Source organism: Melopsittacus undulatus, chromosome 1, assembly GCF_012275295.1.
Source record: "Melopsittacus undulatus isolate bMelUnd1 chromosome 1, bMelUnd1.mat.Z, whole genome shotgun sequence".
In the NCBI taxonomy this organism is placed as follows: Eukaryota; Metazoa; Chordata; class Aves; order Psittaciformes; family Psittaculidae; genus Melopsittacus; species Melopsittacus undulatus.
The window spans coordinates 35,521,464-35,548,523 of NC_047527.1; the positions used below are offsets into that span (position 1 = coordinate 35,521,464).

At 36.2% G+C, this 27,060-nt stretch overlaps 1 protein-coding gene across 1 annotated transcript; it reads left to right on the forward strand.

Moving 5' to 3' along the window:
• The first annotated feature begins 4,327 nt into the window (after positions 1-4,327).
• PPP1R42 (protein phosphatase 1 regulatory subunit 42) lies at positions 4,328-26,864 on the forward strand. The gene is made up of 9 exons (XM_005150946.3): positions 4,328-4,374; positions 5,746-5,956; positions 7,855-8,021; positions 8,471-8,609; positions 10,694-10,810; positions 16,139-16,256; positions 17,807-17,935; positions 19,233-19,387; positions 26,728-26,864. The coding sequence occupies exons 2-8, from the start codon at positions 5,828-5,830 to the stop codon at positions 19,385-19,387; spliced, it is 954 nt and encodes a 317-aa protein (XP_005151003.1). The 5' UTR covers positions 4,328-4,374; positions 5,746-5,827; the 3' UTR covers positions 26,728-26,864.
• Positions 26,865-27,060: the final 196 nt, after the last annotated feature.

Here is a 27,060-nt window from a genome sequence, read left to right on the forward strand (position 1 = left end):
ATGTAATTTAGGAAAGCTAATTTTGACCCTCAGATGAAACTTCTAACATATGAAAGATTTGCTCTGACATTTGGTTTGTTTTTAATTATGAAAAACTGCTTTATACAGGGCTTTCTGAAAACTACAGTATTCTGGGAAGTAGCATGGTCCAGTGGAGAGGTCATAGGACTGCATCTCAGGAGAACTGGGTTTTCTTCCTGACTTTTCACAACTAGGAGTGCATAAGCTTTAGCAAGGCATTTTTGCCAGAGCTAGTGTCTGTTTTCCTTTATAAAATAGTAAGATTGATCATGAGCCTTTTTAAAATATGGATGAAAAAGGATACGTAAGTACTACCATTTTCACTACATCTCCACTTTGTCAGACATTACCATAAGTAACAATTCTTGCTGTTAGCAAAGAAGGGTTACCCCGTTTTGCATAGTTTGTCTGTTTAGATTATCACAGATAGGAAATGCCTAATCCCTTTGAGGGGATTGTAAATATATTGTATCAGCAGCTCTTCATTTTCAACTGAAACATGTCTTCGACTCCTACGTAATTTGTCCATCATTTCCTGTGTGAATTTCGGTTTGGTTTAGACACAATTACCTTAGGGCTTGTGTGTAACTGCAGTGGCATTACTTTATTATAAAAGGAAATTAATTTATGTTCCTGTATCTAATGGCATGCAGTCTTTAGTAATTACAACCATCTGAACTTTCTTCTCCATCTGAAAACAAGTTGCATTCACTTACTGTAGCATTTTAGGTTAGAAGTAGGCTTTTATTTTCAATCAAATGGAGGCATTTTTAGTCTCCACAAAGCTGGAGATATAAATAGAGTAATTCAGAGGCACTAGAACAGCAGATACTCTTCTAGCTTAAATGAGATGTATGTATTCTATGTGGCAATACAAACCCCAAACTAGCTTCTCATTATACCATGTTTTTGTGGAACATCATCCTTTTCCACTTCAAAAATTCACATGACAAGTGGGTAAAATTCTGAAAGTGGCAAAAATGGTTTAATACAATATTTACGTAAAATATCAGCCAGGGACAAATAACATGTAAATAGCATCTTACATCTATTTAAGAACAATGAAGAAGGACTGTGTGAATACTCAGATTTGCTCTCTATACAGTTGGACAAAATAATGCTGAGATACCATTACCTCTTCTGTCTGTTTCTGAGCAATAGCAGTATATAATTTTTATTTTCTCTTCTTGGTTCATCTATCAAACCTCATTAAAATATTTGGAAAGCTGTTATTTTCTCTATGGTGAAAATTTTTAAAGTGTGTTTTGAATTATTTCTCATCACTTATCTTTGGAAACAGAATATTGCATTTTCCAAATCAACCCTGTAGTCTCTGCTGGAGGTAAGATAAAATGTTCATTAAAAAAAAAAAAAAAAACATCATAAGCATTATGAAGATTAAATGTTTGTCCTAACAAGCAGTTTTCTAATAACTTCACTTTTACATCCAGGCTTTAACAGATGTTAATGCTGGGAAATGCAGAAAGGCTATTTCACTTTTTGGCACCTGCCAATAATACTAACAATGATAACAGTTTTGTACTAATAACAGACCTGAAAGTTTTATGATAATAATTAAACCATATTGGGTTTTAGGCCTTGTCTCGTAGTGGACCTATTTTAGCTTGATTTTAGTTGTATTTGCAGACATAATGTGAGGAACTTTTGTAGTTTCCTGCTCAAATAAAATGAAAAGCTATTGTCAAGTAGTTGTCATGCAACAGAACAAGCCTGAGAACTTAAAGCACTGACTGCAAGGCTAAGGATTTACATAAGTAATTATCCATGTACCTGTCTCACCTAAACCACTTCAAAGATAAAAACACATACATGCAGAGTTTTGGCTCCATGCACCTACTTCAGAAAAAGTGAAAAAAATGAGGAAACTACTTATTTACTAGAATTATTTTTTATTCATTATCAGCAAAAGTAATGATGCCCTCTCTGCTGCACCATTTTATTTGCTGTTGACCGTAACTAGAAGGTTCATGGGTCATAGCTGGAGTTCCCACCCCCAGGTCTGTAAGAGGCTCTCCACACTGCTCCAGCTCTCCCTTACATCTGCTGGGCTGTGGCTGAATGAAGAACGGATAAACACCATGTCCTGAAGAAACCAGGCTGACAACATCAGACTTAATCAATCATAGCTTTATTTTTCGGACAAAGATATTTCAGTACAGCTGTCTGCAAGTTTATTGAAATTAAATTTGCTATTTGCTTTGCCCTGTTTTTGAGAACCTTGTATTTGCTACCTTTAAATACATAAAAAACAAAACAAATTTCAATTCAGTGGAAAAAGTTGTTTCAGGCGTTTTACATTCTAAAACAACTGTGCTGAAGAAACTGTGTTGATTCCTTTTTATATAGTTGTCTAGCCACAAAAGATAAAGACAAGATACTCAGGAAAAGGTTGAATAAAAAGATTGAAATCTGACTCTGAAAAAGACTGTCAGAAATTGTTTGGCTTGAATTTAATGTTTTACAATGAAGTATAAGTATCTTCTAAGGATATTTGTCTTACTCATTCTATGACACATCCCACATATAGAATCCGTATACACAGAAATAGCTTTATGCCAAATGTGTGGCAGTGCTTATGCAAGGGAGGCTCTCTAAAGGTGTTTTATGTCCTTAAAAGTAAAACTCAGTCCCATGTTCCAGTCTGGAACCATAAGAAATATAGCCATCAATTATTTTACCCAGGTATTTCCAAAACTTTCTTGAAGACAAGGACTTCTTGTACTGAGCCAAATTACTGCCATCCTGGAGAGTACACAGATGATTGTTTAATATTCTGTGCCACCAGATGAGAATCCTATTTCAAATCTTAATGAATAAATACTCTCTCTGAAACTTCTCATAGCTTATTCTGCCTTTAAATCAAATTACTCACAGACAGTCCCAGACACCTGCAAAATCTACAGCCATGAGGGAGAAGAAAGTCCAAAATTAACTTTTAAAACATTAACATATTTTTTTTTACAGAAACATTTCCCAGAACAAGCAGCTCCAGGGCATGCTCAGTTTGGATTCCACCACAGAAGTAACGACATCTTATGATCTAACATATCCTCAGAGAGGATACAGGAAATTTGAGGTTGGAAGGATGGATACTTTATACCTTTATACAAAGATGAAAGTGGAACATGAGTTCCCCTCTCAGCCTTCTCCTCTCTAGACTAAAAAGGCCCAGCTCCCGCAATCTCCAGACCCCCAATCATCCTTGTGGCCCTCCACTGGACCTTCTGCAGTTCCTTGTCTCTCTTGTACAGGGAAGCCCAGAACTGGACACAGTACTCCAGATGTGGCCTTACCACGATCAAGTAGAGGGGGAGGACCACCTCCTTTGACCTGCTATCCACACTCCTCCTAAGGCACCCCAGGATACTATAGGCACACTGGCAGCCCTTAGTCAATTTATCTACCAGTACTGCCAGGTCCTTAGCTGAACTACTCAGGTCAGCCCCCAGCCTGTACTGGTACTTGGGGAGGAACAACCCCAGAGGATTATTCCTCAGAGGTGTAGCCAGGCCCATAGCAGGCTGAAAAGCAACCCCGATCCCAGCTCACTCCTGTGGGTACATAAGGGGCCTTATAGAATCATAGAATCAGCTAGATTGGAAAAGACCTTTAAGTTCATAAATCCAACCATTACCCCAGGACTGCCAAGATCACCACTAAACTGTACCACTGACAGCCTCATCTATACGGGTTTTGAACACTTCCAGGGATGGCAATTCCACCACTTCCCTGGGCAGCCTGTTCGAATGCCTGATCACCCTCTCTGTGAAGAAATTTTTCCTAATATCCAGTCTAAACCTCCTGTGTCACAGCTTGAGGCCATTACTTCTTGTCTTATTGCTTGTTACCTGGGAAATCAGCCTACACCTCACTACAACCTCCTTTCAGGTAGTTGTAGAGAGCAATAGGGTCCCCCCGAGCCTTCTCCATACTTAACACCCCAGTTCCCTCAGCCGTTCCTCATCACACTTGTGCCCCAGGCCCTTCACCAGCTTTGCTGCCCTTTGTTGGACCCGCCCCAGCACCGCTGTGTTTTGCCAAGGGAGGCACGGCCGCACAGGGCCGGAGTCCCAGCAGCCCCCTCCCCACTGGACCCCTTAGACCACCCCCCCGGTGACATCGACGACCTCACTAGTCCGTACCGTACCGTGCGCGTTTCTCCCCCGCCCTCCCCTCCCGTGGTCTCTCTCCAACGCTGATTGGGTGCTCGGCTATTGGCGTGCGGTTGCCGTGGCAACCAGGGGCTGTGGAGGCGCGCTCCCGTGTCGCCGCGCTCCCGTGTCGCCGCGCTCCCGTGTCGCCGCGCTCCCGTGTCGCCGCTGCGGCTGGGAGGTGAGGGGGAGAGCGGGGCTGCGGAGGCTGCGGGGTGGTTCCCTCTGGGACGGACCTCGGGAGCTGGTCCTGGCTCCTGCCTCTTCTCCCTCTTGGCTTACGGGTGGGGAGGTCAGAGCACTCTTCCAGCGAGTTGTGCTGGGTGGCAGTTGGTCCCTGTCGTCGTTGGGCCTTCTGCTGGGTGCGGTGGGGTGGAGGGGTAGGGATGACAGTGCGGCACCGCCCCCCCCGACTGTGGGAGCTGGGGGGGATCGAGGGAGATGGGCCTCACGCAAAGACCCCGGCCTGCAGGCAGGCTTTCTCTCTACTGCTGTCGCTTGGGTTGGAAAAAAGAATGAGAAAGCGCACTGAGAGACGTTTTTATTTAAAAAACAAGAAAAAAGTTAAGAAAAAGAACACACCCAAACCAAAATAAACACACAAAAACCTTTCCAGCTTTCCCTCCTCTCTCACCTTAAAAAAATAGCATGGATAAGGGGGGGGACTATTGAGCTTCCATCTTACATAGTAAGTAAGGAAGTTTCTTCTGTCTTCATAGTTTCAATCTTTGCTTTTCCTCAGATTCTCATAAACGTAGTACTGGCAAGGAGGATTCCCCGTGCCTTGCTTTATGTGGCTGCATGAAGTTTAGTGTTGGGCTGTTTTTAGACACTGATGTGGCGCAGGGGAGGGGTATTGTATCTTGGCTACAATATAACACGTACATTGTATAACATACTGGGTAAGAAAGCTACTTTTTTGAGTTGGTAAATTGTATTTGTGAGGATATTTTTATCCCTAGACCAGTTTTATCCCCATCTAATTCGAGTATGTGAGTCAGGGGAAGCTCACTTGGAACAGTGGCCAGAGTTCAAAAAGGAAAAAAAACAGAACCAAAAAACTGGTATTGTGAGAGCCTCTACAGTATTTCTTCAGTGCAAATGCATAAGCAGTTCTGTGCATGACAAAAGGGTTGTGCAGCTGTATAAAGAGTATTTTAGCTTTATACCACCTCTCAAAGCCTGTAAAACCTGCTATACAGAGTGACGTGCTTTCTAACCAATAATTAGGTTATGAGCTGCCACTAATTAATTATTTATGTGTGGAATTACTTCAGCTGTGGACCATTTTGCTCAGATTTCTATATCAAAAAGATGAAGACTAGGGTACAACCTACTTAAGCACACTGAAACAACAGGTGAAATATAACAATAAGCTTGGAAAAAATGGCTGCAAAAAATGGATAGGGTCTTATAAGCAGCGAAGACTATATATTAATGTGTTACTAAGCAAAGAGGGAATTGGTGAGGAAACATCAGATTTGAAGTGTATAAGTAAGCTTTGCTGAAGATCTGGGATACAAGTATAACATTTTCCTTTTTAATTTTTAAGGCATTTTATAAAGCTGCCTACAAGAACACATGGAATACACAATTAAAAGCAGTGCTAGAGCAGTTTGGCCTACTGAGAAATCATGGTTCAACTGACAGTGGACCTAATTGCTAGAAGCATCAGTCACAAGAATCGCAGTGAAGAGGACTTTGGGCAGTACCTGCGAAAAATAACTCATCTGAATTTATCAGCTAAAAATATAGATACAATTGTAAGATTTATTATTCTGTGTTCCTATTAACCTACCTATTAAAATATTTTGTAGTTGCTGTTACGATGAATTGTCTGTATTTGGGGAGACAAGCAAAACATGTTTCTCTTTTATAACAGCTATACTATGTTTAAACATTTATATTGTCTTGTAACTAAGCCTTAATCATGCATCTGTTTGGAAACATGCTTTAGTGTTCACTGCTGTTATTGTGTGGAACACTGCTTGTACATAACAGTGTTTAAATAGATTTCAAATATGTGGCATTTGAAATGTGAAAATAATGTTTCAGCTGTAACTTTTCATATAAAATATCAAAGCAGGTGACTGTAGCTCCAACAGTCTGCAGCATTTGTTATTGTTGACCTGACATTTTTTTCTTTATGTGGCAAAAAACTTGTTGAATTATTTTACTTATCTCAAACTGTGGAAACATATATCCTCTGTATAGCAGACAAGAACATTATTATCAGTACCCTATTTTTGCCATTAATTGGAGAGAAAATCCATATAAGTAGTTACACAAGGGAGATTAAGTATTTTTTTTCAGTATTTCACAGTTCTATCTTAAAAATAAAATACTAAACAATTTCCTATTTTATTTCGTACAGTTGCTACATTGTAAAGGAGCTTTCAGAAAGTCACCAGAATGGAAATAACTCCACTTGCTTACCTCTTTAGCCACTTCAGAAAAAGAGTATTTCGAATTAATCATTTAGACCTGACACTTTTCCTATACAATATACTCAGGCTGTTGCCATTGAATCAGTAGGTGTAGGGCTTTAGCCCTGTTGAAATCTAGCTCCAGTGTTCTTGGAGACATTAGGTCTGAGGTTAAAACCAAAGTTCATATTTTCAGCAGGTTTGTTGTTTGTTTTGTTTTTTAATTTAAATATTTGTATTTCTTGACGATTTCCTTTATAAAAATGCAAGCTCTGGAATAGAAGAAGACGTAATGAATGAGAAATTTTGTAGATCAGATTGATTTTTTTTCAAGGAAGTAGTATTGCTGAACATAAAATTAAATGTAGCACTTACTTTAGTCTCATTAATGCTATATTTTTTTTAGTCTTGGGACTTTGTACAAAGAGTTGTTAACTCACAGCACAATCTTTTCAATCTATCTGTGATTTATTCCTTAGATTTCAGAGGAAGTCTGGGAAAGGAAAGGGGAGTTCAACAACAGGATATAAGCCAAGTGAGGGTAACAGATTTGGACTGGTGTGGTGGCTTTTTTAAATTAGTCAGGTTAAAATCTACGTTTTTTTATAAATTGCTCCCTGAGGGTTATTCGTTTAAAAAAGAATCCACGACCTTTCCATTTTCAAAGACTAAACCTGCAAGCCTAACCCAGTCCTTCTTCCTTTGAGTTTAATAATAGGAAATTTAGACAGGTTTCAGTAAGTCCCGAGTTACTTCAAATCCCCTGAAGATACTGAACACATTTTGAAACTGATGAACCCTGAACAATTGAATTGTTGTGTATGGTGGATCTCTGCTTTAAAAGTGTAATTTCAGTCAAGATAAAACAGCTTGTTCTATGTGAACAGAGCCATGCAAGCAAATGGATTTATTCAGCCCACTCCTAGGAATGTGCACAGTCAACTACACTAACTTTTCTGAAAATCCACCTCATGAAGGCAAACATGTATGTAACTGTGATGGTGTCTGTAGTCCTCAGCTTCTGTACAGCAGAATAGTAATGATGGATGTCAGTCTTAAATCTGATGATTACTGACACTTAACTCAGCCTTTCTAGGGAAAACAGTTGCTAAAAGTGTTTGTTAAAGGTGAAAATGTATAAACCATGAAGCAGAACATAAAGACAATAAACAGCTTCAAGAAGCAGGCAGTGAATGAACTCTTACATAGCATTAATTTGTTATTCCTAATTTCAGGGTGACCTCTCTTCATGCAAGAATCTTAGAGTTCTATATTTATATGATAACCAAATCAGTCAAATCCAGAACTTGGACTTTGCGTCAAATATAACGCACCTTTACCTTCAGAACAATTGTATTTCCTGTATGGAAAATCTGTCGTCACTGAAAAAACTTGAAAAGCTGTAAGTTGAAAATAATGTATTTATTTCACTAGTAAAATAATAATTGTTGTACTAAGAAATGAAATACTATGTAGCCACTAAGGTCATTTGAGCTCTTAAATTTTGCTTTTCAAATGGAAGTTTGGGTTTTTTTTAAATGAAGCATTCTATGATGGAATTAATAACATATCGTCTTAACATAGTTATTTGCATTTAAATTATTTTCAGGTTTCAACCATTTAATAATATAAGTATTACAAAAATAATGATAGCAATAGATAAAGTAGCTAAAACCCCTTGGATCTGTTTGTTAGCTGTATGCTCTCCTCACATGCTAGGTGATTTACTCTTTCTATTATAATTCCAAGGTATTATTCAATAATATTTAAATATCTTTTTAACATATTGAGGCCTTGTGTTTGCTTTTACTGTCAAAGGCTATTAAATCTATTCTGTATTCTATTCTGCAGGTATCTGGGGGGCAACTACATCACTGTAGTAGAGGGTCTGGATAAAATAGAAGATATAAGGGAGCTACATATTGAAAGTCAACATCTCCCCCATAGTGAAAAGCTTCTGTTTGATCCAAGATCTCTTAGGTCCCTGGCAGTAAGTATATTCTGAGAATTTCAGTGAGCCATTAATCAGTAGTTCAATATTTTTAAAGAAAGTGATTAAGACTTGATCACCGTGTGGTTTCCTTTTCTGACAATTGATGGCATTCTTTCAAGGGATTCCCATTCAAATTTTTAAATAAGCAAGGAGCCCAACAGATTCTACTTCTTCATTTACTTTTCTATAAAGGATGGAGATGAGAATAAAGAGAGAGAGGAAGTAAGGAAATGTGTGAATGCCATATACCTATATAACAGAATGTGAATAAAAAGGGGTAGGAATTTATCACTGCTAGTTATCTCAGTCTGCTTAATTTGTAGTCAGTTTGTTGTTATATTGGTTTATTTACTTCCTTTTGTATTTCTCTAAAGAGTACAATGGCAAAAAAAAAGTGTAAACAGCTTTTTTTCTGGATATTAACAGCAACACAACGAAAAATACTCAGTTCTAGTTGTGCAATTTTTCTATGTTGTGGTATATCAAGGCTTCAGGAAAGCCAGCTTCTGAAATTCTTTCAACACAGTAAACAGTAAATATATCATTGAAGTGGTTAAAAAAATAGACTTTACTTATGAATAGATGTTGTTCTATACTAAAAATATTCATCTTGCTGTATCTCCCAAAGTGTAGTCAGGGCTTGATGAGCTTTTCCTTTTCGTGAAGACAGAGCACTCACTGAAAAGCGAGTCCCTCTGTTCATGTGTCTGTCATAAACATTTGATCTGGCTCTAATTCTTTCTGTTTTGAAATTAAGTAATCCAAGATGCCTATTGCCATTTTCCTTTAATAGAAGCAAGTCATTCCTGTGAGAGCACTTTTATTTTGTTCCTTCTATATTATGAAAGTAGAGGGAGGTTATAGAGCTAATATTTTCCCAGGATGATAAATCAGATACTTCAGTGTTTTTCAGCATCCTGGCCTAGAATCACTAGCATTTAGTTCTTCATGGCTTTTGTTTAAGGTCTTTTGGTGTGGGTTTGTTTTTTGTTTTGAAAGAAGCCCTATGCATTCTTGACCATGTAACATCTTTGTGAAAGCTACATGTAAAACGTATTCTATTTTTATCCTTCAAGTGCTAAGTGTTTGGTCCATCTTTAAAACATCACTTCTTACTTCATCATTTTCTGTTTCTGGCGCTTAATGCTATCAGAGATGGAGGAGCCAGAAACATGGGGCCATATAGTTCTCTGTGTACTAGAAGCAAATGTTTGGATGATGACAATATAATGAATCTTTTGACTGAAGAGTTTAAGTTTATGCACTATGCATATCGAGGTGATTCTGGTAATCTCTGTCTGCAGTGTGGACTTTGATCAGATTTTTGAACAGGTTCCATTTTCTATATACATTGCTGAAAAGGACATTTTGTAACTAATGGTAAATCTCATATCTGGTATAATTTTAAACTTGCTTGAATAGGTGTCAGTTTTAATCTTCTAGAGATAGAAGCTTCTTGTTCTTTTTAAGTGAAACTACATTAAGTACTACCTGAAACCAATTTATGCTTTATCTAGAATGTAAAGGTCTCTCTAGCTGTTATCTGTTACAAAGTGCATTTTGTGACTCACTAGTGTTCCAAAGAAGGAACAAGGAACAGCTGTATGTATACCCAGAGGTTAAGATCAAGCCTGTAAGGAAAACAGCGTAGGCAAGCCGTTAAGCAAGATGAGGTAGGCATCAGACATGGATTTCAGCTTTATGTGGTTCAGATGTAACCTTGGTAAAAGCAGTCAATTTCTATGTCTTTTTCATACTTTAAATATAGAGTTAGTAGCATTCAAATGACTGTAAAGCATTTGAACATGTTTAGAGAAAAATAAAAATTCTATATTCACTAAGAATTCCTGAAGTACTTGAGAAATAATCTTGTTTTGCTTTGACTCCAAAATAAACAGTGTTTTAGGACAATATGGAAAGCCTACATGAAACAATGTGTGAGATATGTGGCTGTTGTATTTACATGTTTCTTCTTCATATGCTTGTCCTTGCTCTAAGAAAATTTTCTGTATGAATTTACAACTTCACTCAAGCATGGCATGACAAAAAAATATTTTCTTTTTCTGCTTTTTCTCCTCCAGAAATCTTTGTCTGTGTTGAATATCAGCAATAACAACATTGATGAATTAGACGAACTGGCAGTTTTGGAAAATCTTTCCTACCTTAGAGCAGTTGACAATCAACTTCAACATATCAAGGTATGAAATATTTGTTCTGTTTAGTGTGGGTGATACAAATTTCTGCTAAGAAAAGACATGTCTTCATAAGAAGAAACTCAAACTTCCAGTCACAGCTAAACCAAGTGAAATAAAAGTATTTTCACTCTTTCTTTTGCAGTAGTACATGTGATTCAAACAGAATATTCTACACTTAAAATTTCCAGCTAATCTTCTCAAAAAGGAACAGGAGAATTGCCCTTGTCACTTCTCATTATCCTTATAAATTAATATGTCTTCTACTTCTTGACATGAAGAACACTTAAAAAATAATTTTAGTGTCATGCCAGTAACTGAATATCAAATTTCTGTTGAACATTATCTGTCACCATCATCGCATGGTAGCAGCATGGAACAAACTTTATAAGTAACTTAATAAACACTGTTTTCACTTGATATAAACCATAAACATGAGTGTCCTTTTTATTAAATTTGTATTTTTATTAATAAATACTAAAATTATATGGCTTATATAATAACCCAAACCACCAAGAAAAAGCCATGATTAAAATAATTCATGGTTTGCATTACTGGTTTGCATATGCATTCTATTTCCCTAGAAAAGTTAACGTTTAATGGTTAGTAATTATTAAAATAACTATTCTTATTACTTCTTACACACCTAATAAATTTGCCAGTTCTCTTTATTGATGAGGAGATTTCAGTATTTTGTTGCATAATCTATGAGCTCTCTAGATCAATGTACTTTATTTGGACTCTTAATTTGTTGCATTTTATTATTTCAAAAAGTTGAACAATGCATTTCTTTTTTACAAGAGGATTATTAATGTATTTCATTTCAAGCTGTGTTTCTGGCTTGCAGTTGTGATTGAATTCATATCGAAATAGAATTCATGTAGGTTTTTGATGGGTAATTAAATCCATATTGAATGTGTTAGTTATATACAAAATAACAGTAAGCTTTTTTAAATAGGTCATGTCTGTGAAGCTTTCCTTTTGAAAAGGATTTCTTTTCTAAATAAAATACATTACCATGTTTTTTACAGATCTTTTTATTGTATTTTTTCTTTCTTATAAGTACAAAAGACTCCAACTGTGATGATCTTAAAAGATTGTCTTAGCCAAAGAACCAACTATTTTTAAGAATAAGGATGCCAGTTCAGAGATCGTTTTCAGTGTCTCAGAGGGAAAAACAGTCTCTTCTGACACACAACAAGGAGAGAACAAAAAGACTGCATTATTCAGAAGCTGTGTATATATTATTTAATAATTATTAAATTTCATTATTTAATCATTAGGAAGACCAGAGTTCATATTTATCCAAATCAACCAGACATTTACATTTCCATGTTACATGGTCACAGCTTTTGAAAAATTACGTGGTAGCATTTGAGTTTGCTGCTGCTGCTGCTGCTGCCAGTTACACTGGGGTTAAGCTCTGGTAAATTTAGAAAATGTTTTCTAAACAATCTCCAAATTTTGCAAATATGGAGCAGATTGGGTATTTCTCTTCATATCTTTGCAGACCTGTAGAATGAATGTATTCAATGTGCCTGACATTAATGCAGCTACAGTCTAAACAGCAGTGCAGCTAGATATCCAACTTTACAGCTACAATTACTGAGGTTTAGAGATTATATTTTAGTAGGCTCTACTACTTATCACTAATATAAGTTCTTATTTAAATTAAAAACACCAACCCCACACTACTGAAAAAGAAATATACAAAAAAAAGGTAGTTTAAGCTCTATTTAAAAGACTTTAATGCAGGGTGACCATCTAGCAGAAAAATCTTACATATCCACTAACTGTTTAACACTAAACCTACCTGTGGGAAGCATTAAGTATATTTCAGCTTTTTTGCAACCCTGAACTTGATGATTCCATGGCTCACATTATTCTAAATTGTGATAGCTGAAAGGATTTTAGTATACCTGGTACTACATATAGTTAATCACTTCTGCTGGCTGCAGTTGTTAAAAAAGACTCTTTCATTCCCACACAAGCTGCCTCAGTTCTCCTCCTTCTTGTCCCTCTGTATTAAAAACTCTTACGTATACCTCTTTTCACACCAAAAGTTCTATGTGTCCTGTCTTCCCATTCCTGCTTCCCCATCACTGCCGTCAAGAACATCCCCAGAAATGCCTGGCATTGATCAGAGACAATAGCAGTGGAGTATGACAGAAGTGTCAGAGAGCTATGTACCCAGCTATGCTTCACCCCATGGGAAGAGAAGCTGTGGAGGAGTCATCCATGGTCGAGCAGGGTCGGTCAACAGCAGTGAGCTGTGTAGCAGAGGTGGACAGCAACAGGAATAATACAGAATCTTTGCAAAAGAGGGAAATGTGAAAGGCATAAGAAATGAATGAAATACAATCTTCTCGTGTAGACTTTTCTCACTTTTAAAGAATTGGTGAATTATCTTATATGTAAACATTTAGCTGAGTTTTTTCACATTACTAGGAAAACCCATACTCCTTCACTTGTCAACAAGGCCATGTTGATCTCAATGTAATTGAAAATCTGGGAAATTCAAGCACTTGAAGTTCTGGCTAATTCAGGGCACTGTTAGCAAAATTAACAGACATCAAGGCATATGACCTTGTTTCACATGACTGAATTTATATGTAGACAGAACAAAATGAAGTAATTTTCTCAGTTCGTGCAGACTAACTTAATAGGACTAGCTACCACATGTAGAAAGCATGTCTTGGCTCACTTATCAAAAACATAATTGATATAATTGATTTTAATAGAATTGGATTTTCTTTGGTTTCTATTGCTTGCTACTTTATTTATTTATCCTATCAAGCTTCTGATTTACTATAGACACATTTACAAGGACTTTTAAGCTCCAGTGTTTTCAGGTTGGAATACTAATGGAATTTTAAAAAAACAACTATTCCTATTGAAAACCTCCACAGCTCTTCCTGTTTACAAAAAGCCAATATAGTATTTATTTATTATATTACTTTTGGGAAGAGTATGACTTTTGTGAGTATGTGGATAGATAGAGAAAATACAGCTAGAAATACTTACAAAAATCTGTATTTCTTAAGTCTTTAATTTATTCAACCTCTGCCCAGTATTGATTATGACAAGAGGATATCACAAAAGATGAATTAATTCTCTTCAGAATTGAGTCAGAAACAAGAGAAAAATTATAGATTTTCTCAAATAGATTATGACAGGTAATCAAAATGGTGACAAATTGCTGTCTGTAGATGTAGTCAGGCAGTTGGACTAGACGTTTCTGATAAAAACTGGGGCATACTGGTCAAATACCAATTCTTAAATGGCCATCATTAATTGGGAAGAGCATTAATGCCGGCACTACAGCTGTCTACTAAGGCACTTGCCCTTCCCCCTCTTCTCCACCCCCAATGGAATACAATTTGCTCGTCAGTATTTTGTAGCAAACCTCAAAGTGATAGCATGACATGATCATTTATCAAACGGAGACTGCCCAGAAGAGTGTCTGGTCCCTTTAGTACAGCTTATTGAAAGGGTGGGAAGTGAAAGCACTTTATTAGAGACAGGAAGGCAATGAACAACTAGAGCGTATCGAAAGGGTAATCATATTTCAGCACAGGATTAGTGTGCTCTTAGATAAACATACACTGGAGTAAGCATGTTCTGGGTCATTTATCAAGTAAGTAACAGCTAAAAAAAAAGATCTACAGGACTCTTTGTACACATTCATCAAAGATAAACTGTATACATTATATTTCACTAATAGACAAGTTTGTGTTGCAAAACTATTACTTGAAAAAATTCTTCCTAGTGAAATCTAAAACAGATTACAGAGTTCAGTGACAATGCCTGAATGCTCAGGTGAGAATAAATACACTTGTTAAATGCTATTTCTATTTTGATAGCCCTAGCCTAAAGTATTTTTCCCCTAATTGTGTTGTTTGTGATTGTTAGCACCAAAACTGTTCTGATACATGCTGATCTGATACGTGTTGCTGTTCTGATACATGCTGACAAAGCTATGCTGTGTAATATTATGAGATCTATCAACACTTCTTCCAGTGGACTGGTCCTCAGATTCTTGCATTGTTCTATCAGTCTTGCTCCTCATAGAACTGATTTTGCTCTCTGTTTTTCAGAAAAGACTTTATCATCACAGGGTAACAATAGATGACAGACATATCAATAGACAAAAAATTACATGGTTTGGAGGTGTGAGGCTGTGCTGCCACCTCCTCTTCCATATGATTTTTCTAAACACTTGTTATATAACCCATAGAATATTCCCAGGAGGATTTTCTACCAAGGGAGCAGGGCCTGCAAAACCAGAATTCTCCTTGTTTGTATTACCCAGGTGATTTTTCTAAATTTGAAGGACTTAAGTGATACCTGTGTTGTTTGATACTTCATTATTGGCATCGAACTACAAAATTCTATAGACTGTGCAGTTTAGAATCTGTCACATCACGATTAGTAGATTTTTTTCCAGATTATTACAACTGTCGAATATAAATTCTCTCTCCTCCTTCAGTCATATGGATTGTTCTGAATCTCTCCTTAAGCTTTTCATACACAGAAGGAAGGCCATTAAGGATGACAGTTATGTGCAATTTTGAGACAAAAGTATTTCAGAAAGTAGTAGAGTACAAAGGACCAAGCTGCTAAGCTTTGCATCCTTTTAACTTGAATTTATTGTATTTAAAAGACAGAAGAAATTTTATCTAGGTCATACTGCCCTTGAGTAACCAGACGGAACCCAGATGGAGAAAGGTATATTTCAAAAATTTCACTATTTGGGCCAATACTGTAACTGACCACACTCAGTTATGTGGGGGGATTATGCCTTCTTCTGTAAAATACAGGTTTACATGAATATAAATATAAAAGGCAGTCTACTATGGTTTGCACAATTTAGGTTTTTTTAGTCTTTTCTTTCTCTGTGAAGTATTTATTCTTCCACAGATTTTTCAAAATACAATCAAACACTGGTACTTTTGAGTGCTCTGTGGAGCCATGGGGATACATTAACAGACATTACATATCATACCTTTTTTTTGGCTGGTAATTCCTTAGCATTAGGTGCTGATGAGTGGGATTGTAGTGGTAATTTTCCATAGCTGGTATTACTGTGTCCATAATCATGCAGAGTTTTCCAACTGCATCACTATTTTTCTGCACAATTTTGACATATTCAGGGAATGCTATACACCACTGTACTTGAAAATGCACATTCTTAGCATGCATATTAACACATGAATAGTCTCACTGAAGTTATTTCTATGTGCAGGATTTGGGCCTGACAGAACAAATAGCATTTATATTGAAGTTTACTCTGGAGAGGGAAAAATAATGACAACATTCTCTTATCAATTGCAGGATCTGGAGGTTGTATTAAATAAATGGACAAAGCTGCGCAGAATGGAACTTGCAGGAAATCCCATCTGCAACAAGCCTAAGTACAGGGACAGGATTGTAGTACAGTCACAAACTTTAGGTAAAACAACAGCCATCCTCAAAACCCATCCATAACCATAACATCTCTGTTTTAGAACATAACTGATTTATAAATCATTCTTGAATTTCACTATGTATGTAAATACAATTACTGCCGTAGATATTGAGGTCAAATTATAATAGTTTTATTTATGTACAGATAATGTAGCTAAGCCTTCTTCTGTAATCAACTGCACAAACCATGATGCTTAGCTTTTGCTATTAGAAGTAATAATTTGTTTTATAATAGATGATTGGTGAGATTGTTCCTCAAATTGTGTCAGGGCAGGTTTAGATGGGATATTGAGAAACATTTCTTCTCTGCAAGGGTTGTTAACTACAGGAACAGGCTGCCCAGCAAAGTGGTTGTGTCACCATCCCTGGAGGTGTTTAAAAAACATGTAAATGTGGTACTTGGTACATAGTTTAGTGGTGGACTTGGCAGTACTAGGTTAACAGTTGGACTTGATGATCTTAAGTGTCTTCCAACCTAAATTTTCTATTCTATTATGCTATTATAATAATATTCTATTATCATAAGATTCTATTACACTATAACAATAAGACATTTTTGTGTTCATATTCCAGTCATTGTGAAAATCATTCTCAAAGATCAGTCTAGTCTTCTCCCTTATCAGCCTGTAGCAGTTGCTTATGTGTTTTATTAGTACAGTTGAGGTTGTACAGGTCGTACCTTACCATGTTTGAATTTGTTATATAACATTTGTCCTTAAAAGCAATCTACACTTGGGATAAATGTATTTATTAACCTTACTGTGATGCATTTACATTATTTTGAGATAATTTTAGCATAAAGGAAGTAATTTAGTCTTCATGCTTCAGAAGTATTCATGCTGCAGAAAAAGATAAAACCTATCTGCTCATTTTTTACTTTTTGGGATAAAGGTGGCAATTATCTTAGAAGTTGTAATTACAGACCTTGTTTTTCTTTTTATCTGAGAGTATAAAATATTGGCCCTTAAGGAAAAGCAAAAGCTTATCTGCACAGTGTAACTAACAGTGCCTTAGGAGAGTTCTAATGCAACATAAATTTGTGGCCAAATGAGGTATTTCATTTGGTCTGACACAAAAATGCAGATGCAACCAAGGAAACAGAGCATAAACACTCACCTAAGTGAGTAAAGTTAACCTCAAAGAGCCAAATCTGTCTGTCTTCATGTTCAGTAGGACCCCTTGATTGCCAAGACATGCAGTTTCTCTCTCTTAACCAGAATTTCTGCATCTATATATATCTTGTGTAAAAGGACAGCATAAAAAGTGGTGCATGCTAACAGAATGTGAAATGTATATATTTCCCTTGAAAGATATAAAAATAATAGATGTTCTCTTTTATAATTCAGGCATGTCAACTTACTCTTGCAGGTTGAATGTAAGTATCAGGCTTTACTGGGTATTTCTTTTTACCGAAAGACTAAAAGCAGCAAAAAAGATTTGAAGAGAACAAATACAGGAGTACACATTGCATACAGCTTTCTACAGCCTTTTAGTTAACTCCGGGTATTACAGAAAATATTCTCTTCTCTTTGCCAGAATCCCTTGATGGGAAAGAAATCAAAGAAATGGAAAGACAGTTCCTAATGAATTGGAAAGCCTCCAAAGCTGCCAGGAAAACAAACAAAGAAAAAATGACAAATGAGCATGCAGCCCATCTACATTTATGTAAGCAAATGAATCAATTACTTCATGCTTATTTGTAATATCATAGCAAAAATAAAGTAACAACTAACAGTAAAGATACTAAGAATAAGACTTGTACTGGTGATAAGACCAAACACAGGAAAAGAAATGGAACTTTCCCATTATAAACTTTAATTTTAGCAGTAATTTATATGGTGGGTTTTTCCTTCCATCCCAATCTCCCAGAATTATGGAAAAGAGTAGCTGCATTTTGAATGTTTGTAATTACTTCTGATTACTTTCCATATTAAAATAAATAATAAATAAAAGCAAAATTGTTGGGCATTCTAGAATAAATATGCATGAAATACATCAGATTTTTAAAATGTATTTGTTGGTAATTATTTGATCTGTGTAGATTTACGGTCCTTTTAAAGGCTTTCCCAAGATATGTGTCTAGCAGAAGTGAAAGCTTTAAACTCGGAAAGATTAAAGAAAAAAAAAGAAAACCCTCTTGAAGGAAAACAAGCCTTAAAACTGTAAGAAAGTGCAACATGTTCTTGAAGTGGGAAACAAATTAGTTTTGAAACTCAAGCAAAACCTGAAATAAACTTTGATTTTTTTTTTTAATCAAAACATGGGGGTTGTTATTGTTGTTACAGAGCTGACTACAGATTAAAACCTTACCAGCATGTCTCGCCTTCTTGCAGGGTTGGAAGTAGTCATTTGACTTCAAATTACTCAAAATGGTTTGAGTGACCATATTTATCAAATAAAACTGGTGAAAGTTACACTATTGCTTTCAAAGGATTAACTGTGATATGTCATTTAAGGGAGAGAGCATGTTCTTTATAACCATGCTATTTGTTAATTACTAATACATCCTAAATATTAATTCATGAAATCTCATGAAGACCAGTTGTTTCTGAAGACATGAAGTAAAAAAACTCCCAGCCTGTCAGCCTCAGGCCCAATAAAGTTGCTGTTTATTCAGTGTTTGCAAGCCATATGTGAATGGCAACAGTTCTGAAAGTAATGTCTTCTGAATAACTGCTGATATAAGGAGGTGCTATGAAATTGAATTTCCTCCCTTTCAAATAACTCTACCTGAATGGGAATACCTGCTTTAATATTCCCTTTCATCAGTGCTGGCAGCACTTTCCATAATTTCATACAAAGTTTTTCTCAATTATCAAATTTGAGGCATAACCCTAAGGCTTATTATACTGTTTTCTTTAATAAGATATATTGGAACCTGTGATCAATCATACTGAATATTAAAATAGATATGGTTTGACTTGGGATACTGAATTAATCCTTTTTTGTTTGTTTTCTGCAGCTGACTTGGAAACACTTCATCCTGTTCTTCCCTGTCACTACAGTCACTCTGTGAAAGAAAAAACAGATTTTTTGGTTTTGTCTGAGATGCAGAAAGCTGTAAGAAAACCTCTGCCGAGAATCCTGGGGCAAAAAATAAGTCAGGCAAAAACTTAGGTATGTTCCTAATACCTTTCTCTTAGTTCCATTGGTTATTGCTAGTACAGCTCTTACTGAGTCAGTTGGAAAATGAGGACATGAAGGTAGAATTTAATATGAAAGAAGTTTTCTTTTTTTGTTGTTTTTTTTTTAAACCATGTTATGTTTTTTATATTTCTTTCTTCAAAACACAGGATAATAGATTTCAGTTTCTGGTTATAAATCAAGAGACTAGCTAACAGCAATAACTTCTGTGTTACCGGTTTCTCTCATATCCACTTAATTGTAATCTTCCACAAAGGTAAAATAATATCCAAGTTAATTCTTGGAAGTACAGTCACTGTCAACAACATTGGCAAAGGCTGATCCCATGCACATAGTAATATGCAGAAGGAGAAATAATTGCTTTTCATCATTCTAGCTTACTTCTAATAGGCATGTTGCAGTGTAGTATATACTTGATTAGCATTTTCCTGTAGCATCAGCTCAAGACCATCAAGATAATCTAGAAAGAAAATCTGTGTGTCCCTTACAGACATTTAGACATTAGATTAAATTAAATAGTTTTGAGTTTAGCATGTGTATTTCTTACTCACTTAAGCAGCTTTGTGAACTCTAGTGCAACTGTTTATGGAAATAAGATCTGCTCACAGGGATTTGCAGTTTGGGACCTACAGTTTTTTCAGTTTTACCTGTAGTAATAGTTTAGTTCAGTATTGGGCACCTAATATCACTCCCGCCAGATTTTTAATGCTACTTTTAAACTCACTCTTTTATTATTTATCAGCTGTGTTGACTTACAAAAAAAAAACCCCAGCATTTAGGCAATGCTGCAGGTAAAAAAAATCAACTGACACAGGAATTCTCTGGTAACGAAATTACTAAAGTGTTTTATTTTACATTCAAATCAGTATTTCTTAGTAACTGAGCAGCATTTAATACAATTTTTTCTTGACAACTTACCACTTTCAATTCCATCAATTTTGATCTTACTGATTCCTGTTCTGATTAAAAATAGCTGCCTTTCCCTTTAAAAGGGCAAGAAGAATTACAATTCACAGAGCTGCTTTCTTCCAAAGTATCATTTTGATCCTTCATATGACAATGGATGTATCCTGGCCTAAGAAGAAACTGAACTCATCATATATTTGCCCAGTCTTTTTTTTTTCTTTTTTGCTGCTGCAGAAGGCACACAGCACTGGAGAAGTTTGAAAACGAGAACTGAAGGAATAATGCACTAGTTATCACAAAAGAGTACTACACACTTATTTTCCAGTGAATAATCCAGGCTTGTGAAATGTAGAGGAGTGCAGGCTAGTATTCATGCCATGCAAACATGAATTTCTTTTAATTCCATTGCCAAATGAGTTTGTCCACATGCTCAGGATTCTGTCAGCTTGTATTGCATCTTTATTAGCGTTCTGTCTTTTGGGCCAGGCAGAATAAAACTACACTTTTTCTTTACAATTATAAGTAGTGACAATAAAGGGTGGAACATGTGTGTACAGCACCTCCCAGAAAGATGTTTTCTTCAGTGAGAGAACTTCTGCTATCTCCTTTGAGATAATGAATTCTGGTTCTACACTACTATATTTAAAAGCTGACCAATTGTTGAGCTTCTTTGCTTGACAAAAATTTTCCCAGTATTAAGAAGCTGGACTACAATCCTCGCCCTTTGTAAATCCCTTTTGATCCTAGAAAGGCACAGATTGCATCTCCCATACTTGATCGGAACTTAATGTCTATATTTGTATAAATGAACATTTGCAAATTGAACTATTTGAGTGATTTCATGTAATTATTTTTTACTATTAGTCTAGAAGGTTTGACTCTGAATCACATAAAGCTTAGAATAAACTACACTCAGATGCCACATTTAATATTTTCAGAAATCTTGGAAGTGGGACTTTTATCTTGGATGCTGAAGATTGCTGTTCATTAATTACAATTTAATGTGTAATCACTGATCTTAAGACCTATTCAAATCTTCTTATTAGTGGAACTCCACGGAAACCAAAGAGCCTTGGGAATCACCTAAAGGCTGGTGAATTTTTTAAAACGTTCTTTTTGGGGGTAAAAAAAAAATCTCAAAATACATAAATATTCATTCTGAGAGCATATGCAAATATGAAATAATGACAAATCACAGTATTCCCTTGCCAGACCCAGTAATTAGAGATATGCATAAATGTGCCCACATGTAAAGCAAGGAACTGAACAAATACTTGTATTGTTTAATGAAATTCAGTATTGGACCAAAGAAATTAGTGAATTTGAATCCTAACCTTTGTGTTAGTCAAATAAATTATTCCAACAGATGTTTCCTCTTTCCCTATACATGCTAGGTGATGTTTGACCTTGGCAACTGAAAAAGAGGCATTAAATGCCTTTTTAACCTACATCTAAGATCCACTGAGGATTACATACAGCTTGAACAATGAAACAAAGCCAGTTATTACTAGATTACTGAAATATGTCATTAATCTTTCTTTCTGGGTGATATAAAAACAATAGCAAATTTATATTGGGTTTTAAGTTAGTTTTGAACATTTAGAGAGAATTATGGATATTGGCAGGAAGTAATTAAAAGAAAACAAACCTCTTAACTATTTTAAAGATACCTAATACCTTCCAATGGGATGCATGAATATGAATTTTCCCTAAATAGAGAAGTTGTTGAAATTTTGATGTTGTAAACTTAACCTGTAACCAGCAGTTTCTGCCCACATTTCCTTACGCATGGAATTAAGTATCATAGTAGGTATTCATAGCAATATTGTAGCAATTCAGAATTTGGTGGGAAAGTCACCTTTTGTCTCTCCAGTGTATGTGATGTGATTAGCAATATGTTTATATCTTTAAATAATGCAGTCAGCATATAGTAAGTACACTGGATTGTGCCAACTAATCACAAGCCACTCTCTGAGCCACCATACACATCCTGTGTAGTTCAAGTTGTAGTTCAAAGGGAAGGAACTTGCAGTGAGTAATGTTACTTCTTCCTCTTCTTAGCTCTTTGGCAAGTGACTCTACCAGCATTGTAGATATTTATTTATGAAATATTTAGGAATGCCTTGAGCAAAGGTGATTTGTGTGGTCTGAACTCTATATAGAGTAATGTATATTTGATAGCAAGTAAGAATGTACATGTTCTGCATGTATATTGGGCTTTTGTTTATATGAATCTAACTGGCATTACAATAACTAGAATTATTAAGGCCTGTTATATGACAGTTTTAGGTGGGGGCTGATACAAGCTTATAGAGATTGCATACCCAACCATAACTTACAATCCTATGTTTATTTCTTATTACAGAATATAGTTCTCTTATTTGAGGGAACTATGGGGGAATATGTTACCTTCAGGTAACCTAAATCTTGTTCTTTTACTGAAAATCAATTCCAGAAAACTTCTGAAAATTCAAAAATAAAAAATACTTTCAGCCCTGACTTCATGACAAGAAGAAATACAGAACTAAGATACAAACCAGTGCAGTCTCAGCTGTGCATCCTACAGCAGGTTTTATCCACTGAGTAACCTACAAGCACTAAAACTGAATTCAGAATTAAGTGCATTAGGTATTTGGATACCAGATAGAGTAGTTTGGCAGAGCTGAAAGCATGTTTTGAACAGACCTGGAGTGCCTTGTCCAGCATCTCTAGCCTGACTCACTGCCTTTCCTTGGTGAAGGTGTTGAAGGAAAAATGTAAACACCACCTCAGTGAGGTCTAGAAAATATCAGCAATTAGTGGTGAAGCTGTGGAAGAGAAAGGTAAGGAATTTACTTCTCATTGAGTTATTCAGCCATGACACATGTTATGAAAGGAGTCACTGTAACACGAGATAAAGGGTAAGGATAAAGAGATGAAGTTCTGAAATTAAAACTGTTGCTAAAGCAGAGCTGTTTGAATGGAGGTCAGGTACTAGCAGTTTCTGGTTACTGTGGCCCTTGTAAGGTTGCAGAAGACAATTCAGCCAACTTAGTGGTTGATTCTCTTTTTTTCTGGAGGATATGTACTACCTGCAAAGGTGAATCAAGTGCTTCTGTACAACCACAGTTAACATTACAGTAATGTGTATCTTCATGGTATTTTCTGTATCCATGTTTACAGCCTTGCTGAATGTGGTGCTTGATGATTCTGCCCATGATGATTCATAATCTATTTACACGGAAAAATTCAACTCTCTCATTACAAACATGCAAGATGACAGAAATGGCATTATCTTCTGTATAAACCTCGATTTCAGTAGTGATAATTTACAAACAAAACCAGAAAAGTAGTTTTAATATATGCCAAATCTGTAGTACTTAACACTGCCACATCATTCAGCATCCTAAAAACAGTATTAAAAGGCATCCCATTTTGGCCATGCCCATGCCTCCCCTCTCCAGTGCTCTGTGCTGCTGTGCTGCTAGCACAAAACTGGGAAAGAAAAAGGAACTAAAATACACCAACAGAGCACATGCACTGACAGAACTCTTTGCCCTTGAAAAGAATAAATGCTTTTCCAAATTGTTGAGAGGGAGTGCGCACCTCCTGATGATTAGATTGCCAGCTAGACCACATGTACTCCTACATGTCTGGATGACCAGATACCATGCAGACGCATTCCACATACTTTTCAATCTACTACCTTTTCCAGGAGATACGGGTTATTTCTCCGAGCTTTAGAAAGTCAAATGGCACGTGCAGCTTGTCAGCCAGCAGTGGGTCTAAAAACTACCAGTGTGCATCTGAGTCTGCAGGCTGTAATGCACTTTCAAGAATGTTGAAACTCAGGCTGTCTGAAACCTTTCACATAAAATACGTTAATATTTAGAATCACTTAGGTTGGAAAAGACCCTAAAGACCACCGAGTACAGCCATAGGTCAATAACATTTTAAACAGAATTCATATACAGAGTAAACTAGTAGTGACTTCAGAGTGAGTTGCATCTTGTAAATGGCTCCATCAAAATCATATCAAGAACAAAGTACTACTGTAGAACGGTAAAATAAACAAAAAGCAAACTCAAATCTTTGTATATTTATTTTTCAGGTGTTGTGTGTTCACTGTAATTGTTGTTGGATAAATGAAACAGACACCCAGTAGGCATTGTTTACTCTTTTCCTATCCTGTTGCCAGTACTTTTACAGGCTACTGTGGAGATACAGGCTGCTGTGTCAGCATTGCACACTTTTTATTGTGTATCTAATATACAAAATCACAAAAATCACTTCTATATACACAAAGCATGAATCAAATTAACCAAGGAAAAAAAATAATGCTGTGTCTTCAGGTTTTTAAAGCAGACTGCATGGAGAATTTGAAAGTAATTTGAGGTTAAAATAAAGAATGCTACTTAAATGGGGATATATAAATAAATTCTTTAATCACTTCAGTATAACCCTGGAAGCAATTTAGTTGAAGTCAGGTCCAATAAACTAATTTACTGTAATGATATAAACACTGTTTCAAAATTTGCCTTCCTATATCCTATCACACATTGTGAAGGCATACTCCCATATGCAGCTGCTTTAATAAACCTGAGCTGAAACCACAATAATTGTGCCCTTATCTAGCAAGATGAGATGTGACATGTTTTGGAGGACCACATTACAACCAGTAATTCCTTAGTAACACTTCTGGCACCCTGGGATGCAGCCCATCCAGTTGCAAAGACTTGGATGTGTCACCGTGGTCTTAGTGGCTCCTAAATTAGTCATTATCTATTGTTCGTAGTATTTCCCCCCACCAAAAACTGTGCCTGAGACTTAGGAGGTGTGAGATCAGGTCTTGCCAGTAAAGGTTCTGATGCCTCCAGAACGCCTGCAGTACTGTTGTAGCTTTTTGGTGTGTTAGAAGTACCAAATGGGAAAGAAATAAGGCCTCGGTGCCTGAACACCACCCCTTGGTACTGCTCTGACCATAATCGGAATACATTTATAAATACCAGATATACTAGATGATTTTAAGGTCCCTTCCAACCCAAACTATTCTGATTCTGTGATACATAAGCATTGTAATCCCTATGTACACACAGAGTGTTTTAGTTACTGACCTAAAGTTGACACTTGAACTTTAGTTCAGTAACCAATGAAAAATTGCTATTTTTCTTGAATGACACATTAGAACTAGTGCCAGGTGTAAGTTAATTTAATGCCATAGTATTTCTTTCTATATGCAGGTACAAAGCAGTGCACAGAACTGCCTGTGCTACAGCTATAAAAGCTGTACAATCCAAAAGTTCTGAGACTGGGGCAGAAAGGACAAAAACCAGGCAAATAATTCAGTTAGTGTGTCCACTGATTTTTCGGGATGAGGATTCAGACACGTGATCTATTAATATGGGAAAGTATGTAACTGTAATTCAGAATGTAACAGATAAAGATAAGGGGATCTGAAGTGTTCTTCCTTGCTTTTCTTGTGATTTTTTATCTTGGTGTATTGTACAAAGCTGCTATCCTGACAGCTCTGGGGAGAATCTGGTAATATATGAACTTGCTTATTCACAGTCACTAAATCATAAATGTTATATATTGTAACTCTAAATAATACATGTTGCTTTGCTAGATTAAAAAACAAACTACTGAGGTTTTATGGCCTTGAAGGATTCTAGGAGTTCACTGCTAAAAAAAGCTGAGTGTTACCTCTTCAATCATGTAACATTGTAACCAGAGACTACAGAAGTGACTGACTACTTCTTTCTGTTCCCTTAATTCTGAGCAGAATTAATTGCTGCATTAAACTCTAGATAAATATGAGCCAGCTGTGAAATGATCCATGTAATAGACTAATACTTTCATTCAAAATGAGATTTGGAGCAATAGGCTCTTCCTTTCTTGGAGAGTTAATATATTAGGCTGTCATAGTAATCACTAATTACATGCCCAGGAAAGTTTGGTATAATCACTTACACATAGTTTGTAGAAAAATGTTTTGGAATAAAAGACTGAGGCTTATCTGATTTCATTTATATGAGAAATTGCTTTGATTATTACCAAGATTTTGTTTCTTATGGAACTTGAAAATTATCATCTTTTGATACAATTTATGTGTTGATTATCACCATTTTTATGTGTGGAAAATATCAATCAATTTTTTAATAAAGGAATGTGTAATACCCCAATGATTAGATTATGTCAAGTCAGATTAGTCTGGCCCCAGGTTTGGCACTGAGAAAAAAAATAAGTCTTTTACTGCATTTCTATATCCTTTTTTGGTTTTCATCTGCAGCTTTTGATAACACTGCTTAGAAATGTTATAGAAGTGTTGTGTAGTCCTGGGAGGCATTAAGAAAGATGTGAGCAGTAGGAGCTTTGCTGAGGTTCTGATGTAAAAGTCTCATCTGTTTTCTCTGATCTCTCTGATGTAGGTTGAGGAGGAACCTGAAGTAAAAGCAGAAGTTGCATGCTAACACCCAGAATTTACAGGATGTGAAGACTTGGCCTGGATTTTTATTTTACTGATTTTTTTCCTCAAAACTTAGAAAGAAAGGTACTGGTATCTCTATGGATGTGTCCTCTGTGTCTCTGTAATCTCAAAACCTGACAAAATGAATCGTAGAATCATCGAATACTAGGTTGAAAGGGACCTTGAGAATCATCTGCTCCAACCTTTCTAGAGAAGCATGACTTGGACTAGATGTCCCAGCACCCTGTCCAGCCAAATCTTAAAACATACAACTCCATGGAATCCACCACTTCTC

Excerpts from the sequence above, each read along its gene's own strand:
- PPP1R42 (XM_005150946.3), top strand. The coding sequence starts at position 5,828 with ATGGTTCAACTGACAGTGGACCTAATTGCTAGAAGCATCAGTCACAAG. Across the intron at positions 5,957-7,854 it reads CTAAAAATATAGATACAATT|GGTGACCTCTCTTCATGCAA; the intron begins GTAAGATTTATT and ends TCCTAATTTCAG. Across the intron at positions 10,811-16,138 it reads ATCAACTTCAACATATCAAG|GATCTGGAGGTTGTATTAAA; the intron begins GTATGAAATATT and ends TATCAATTGCAG.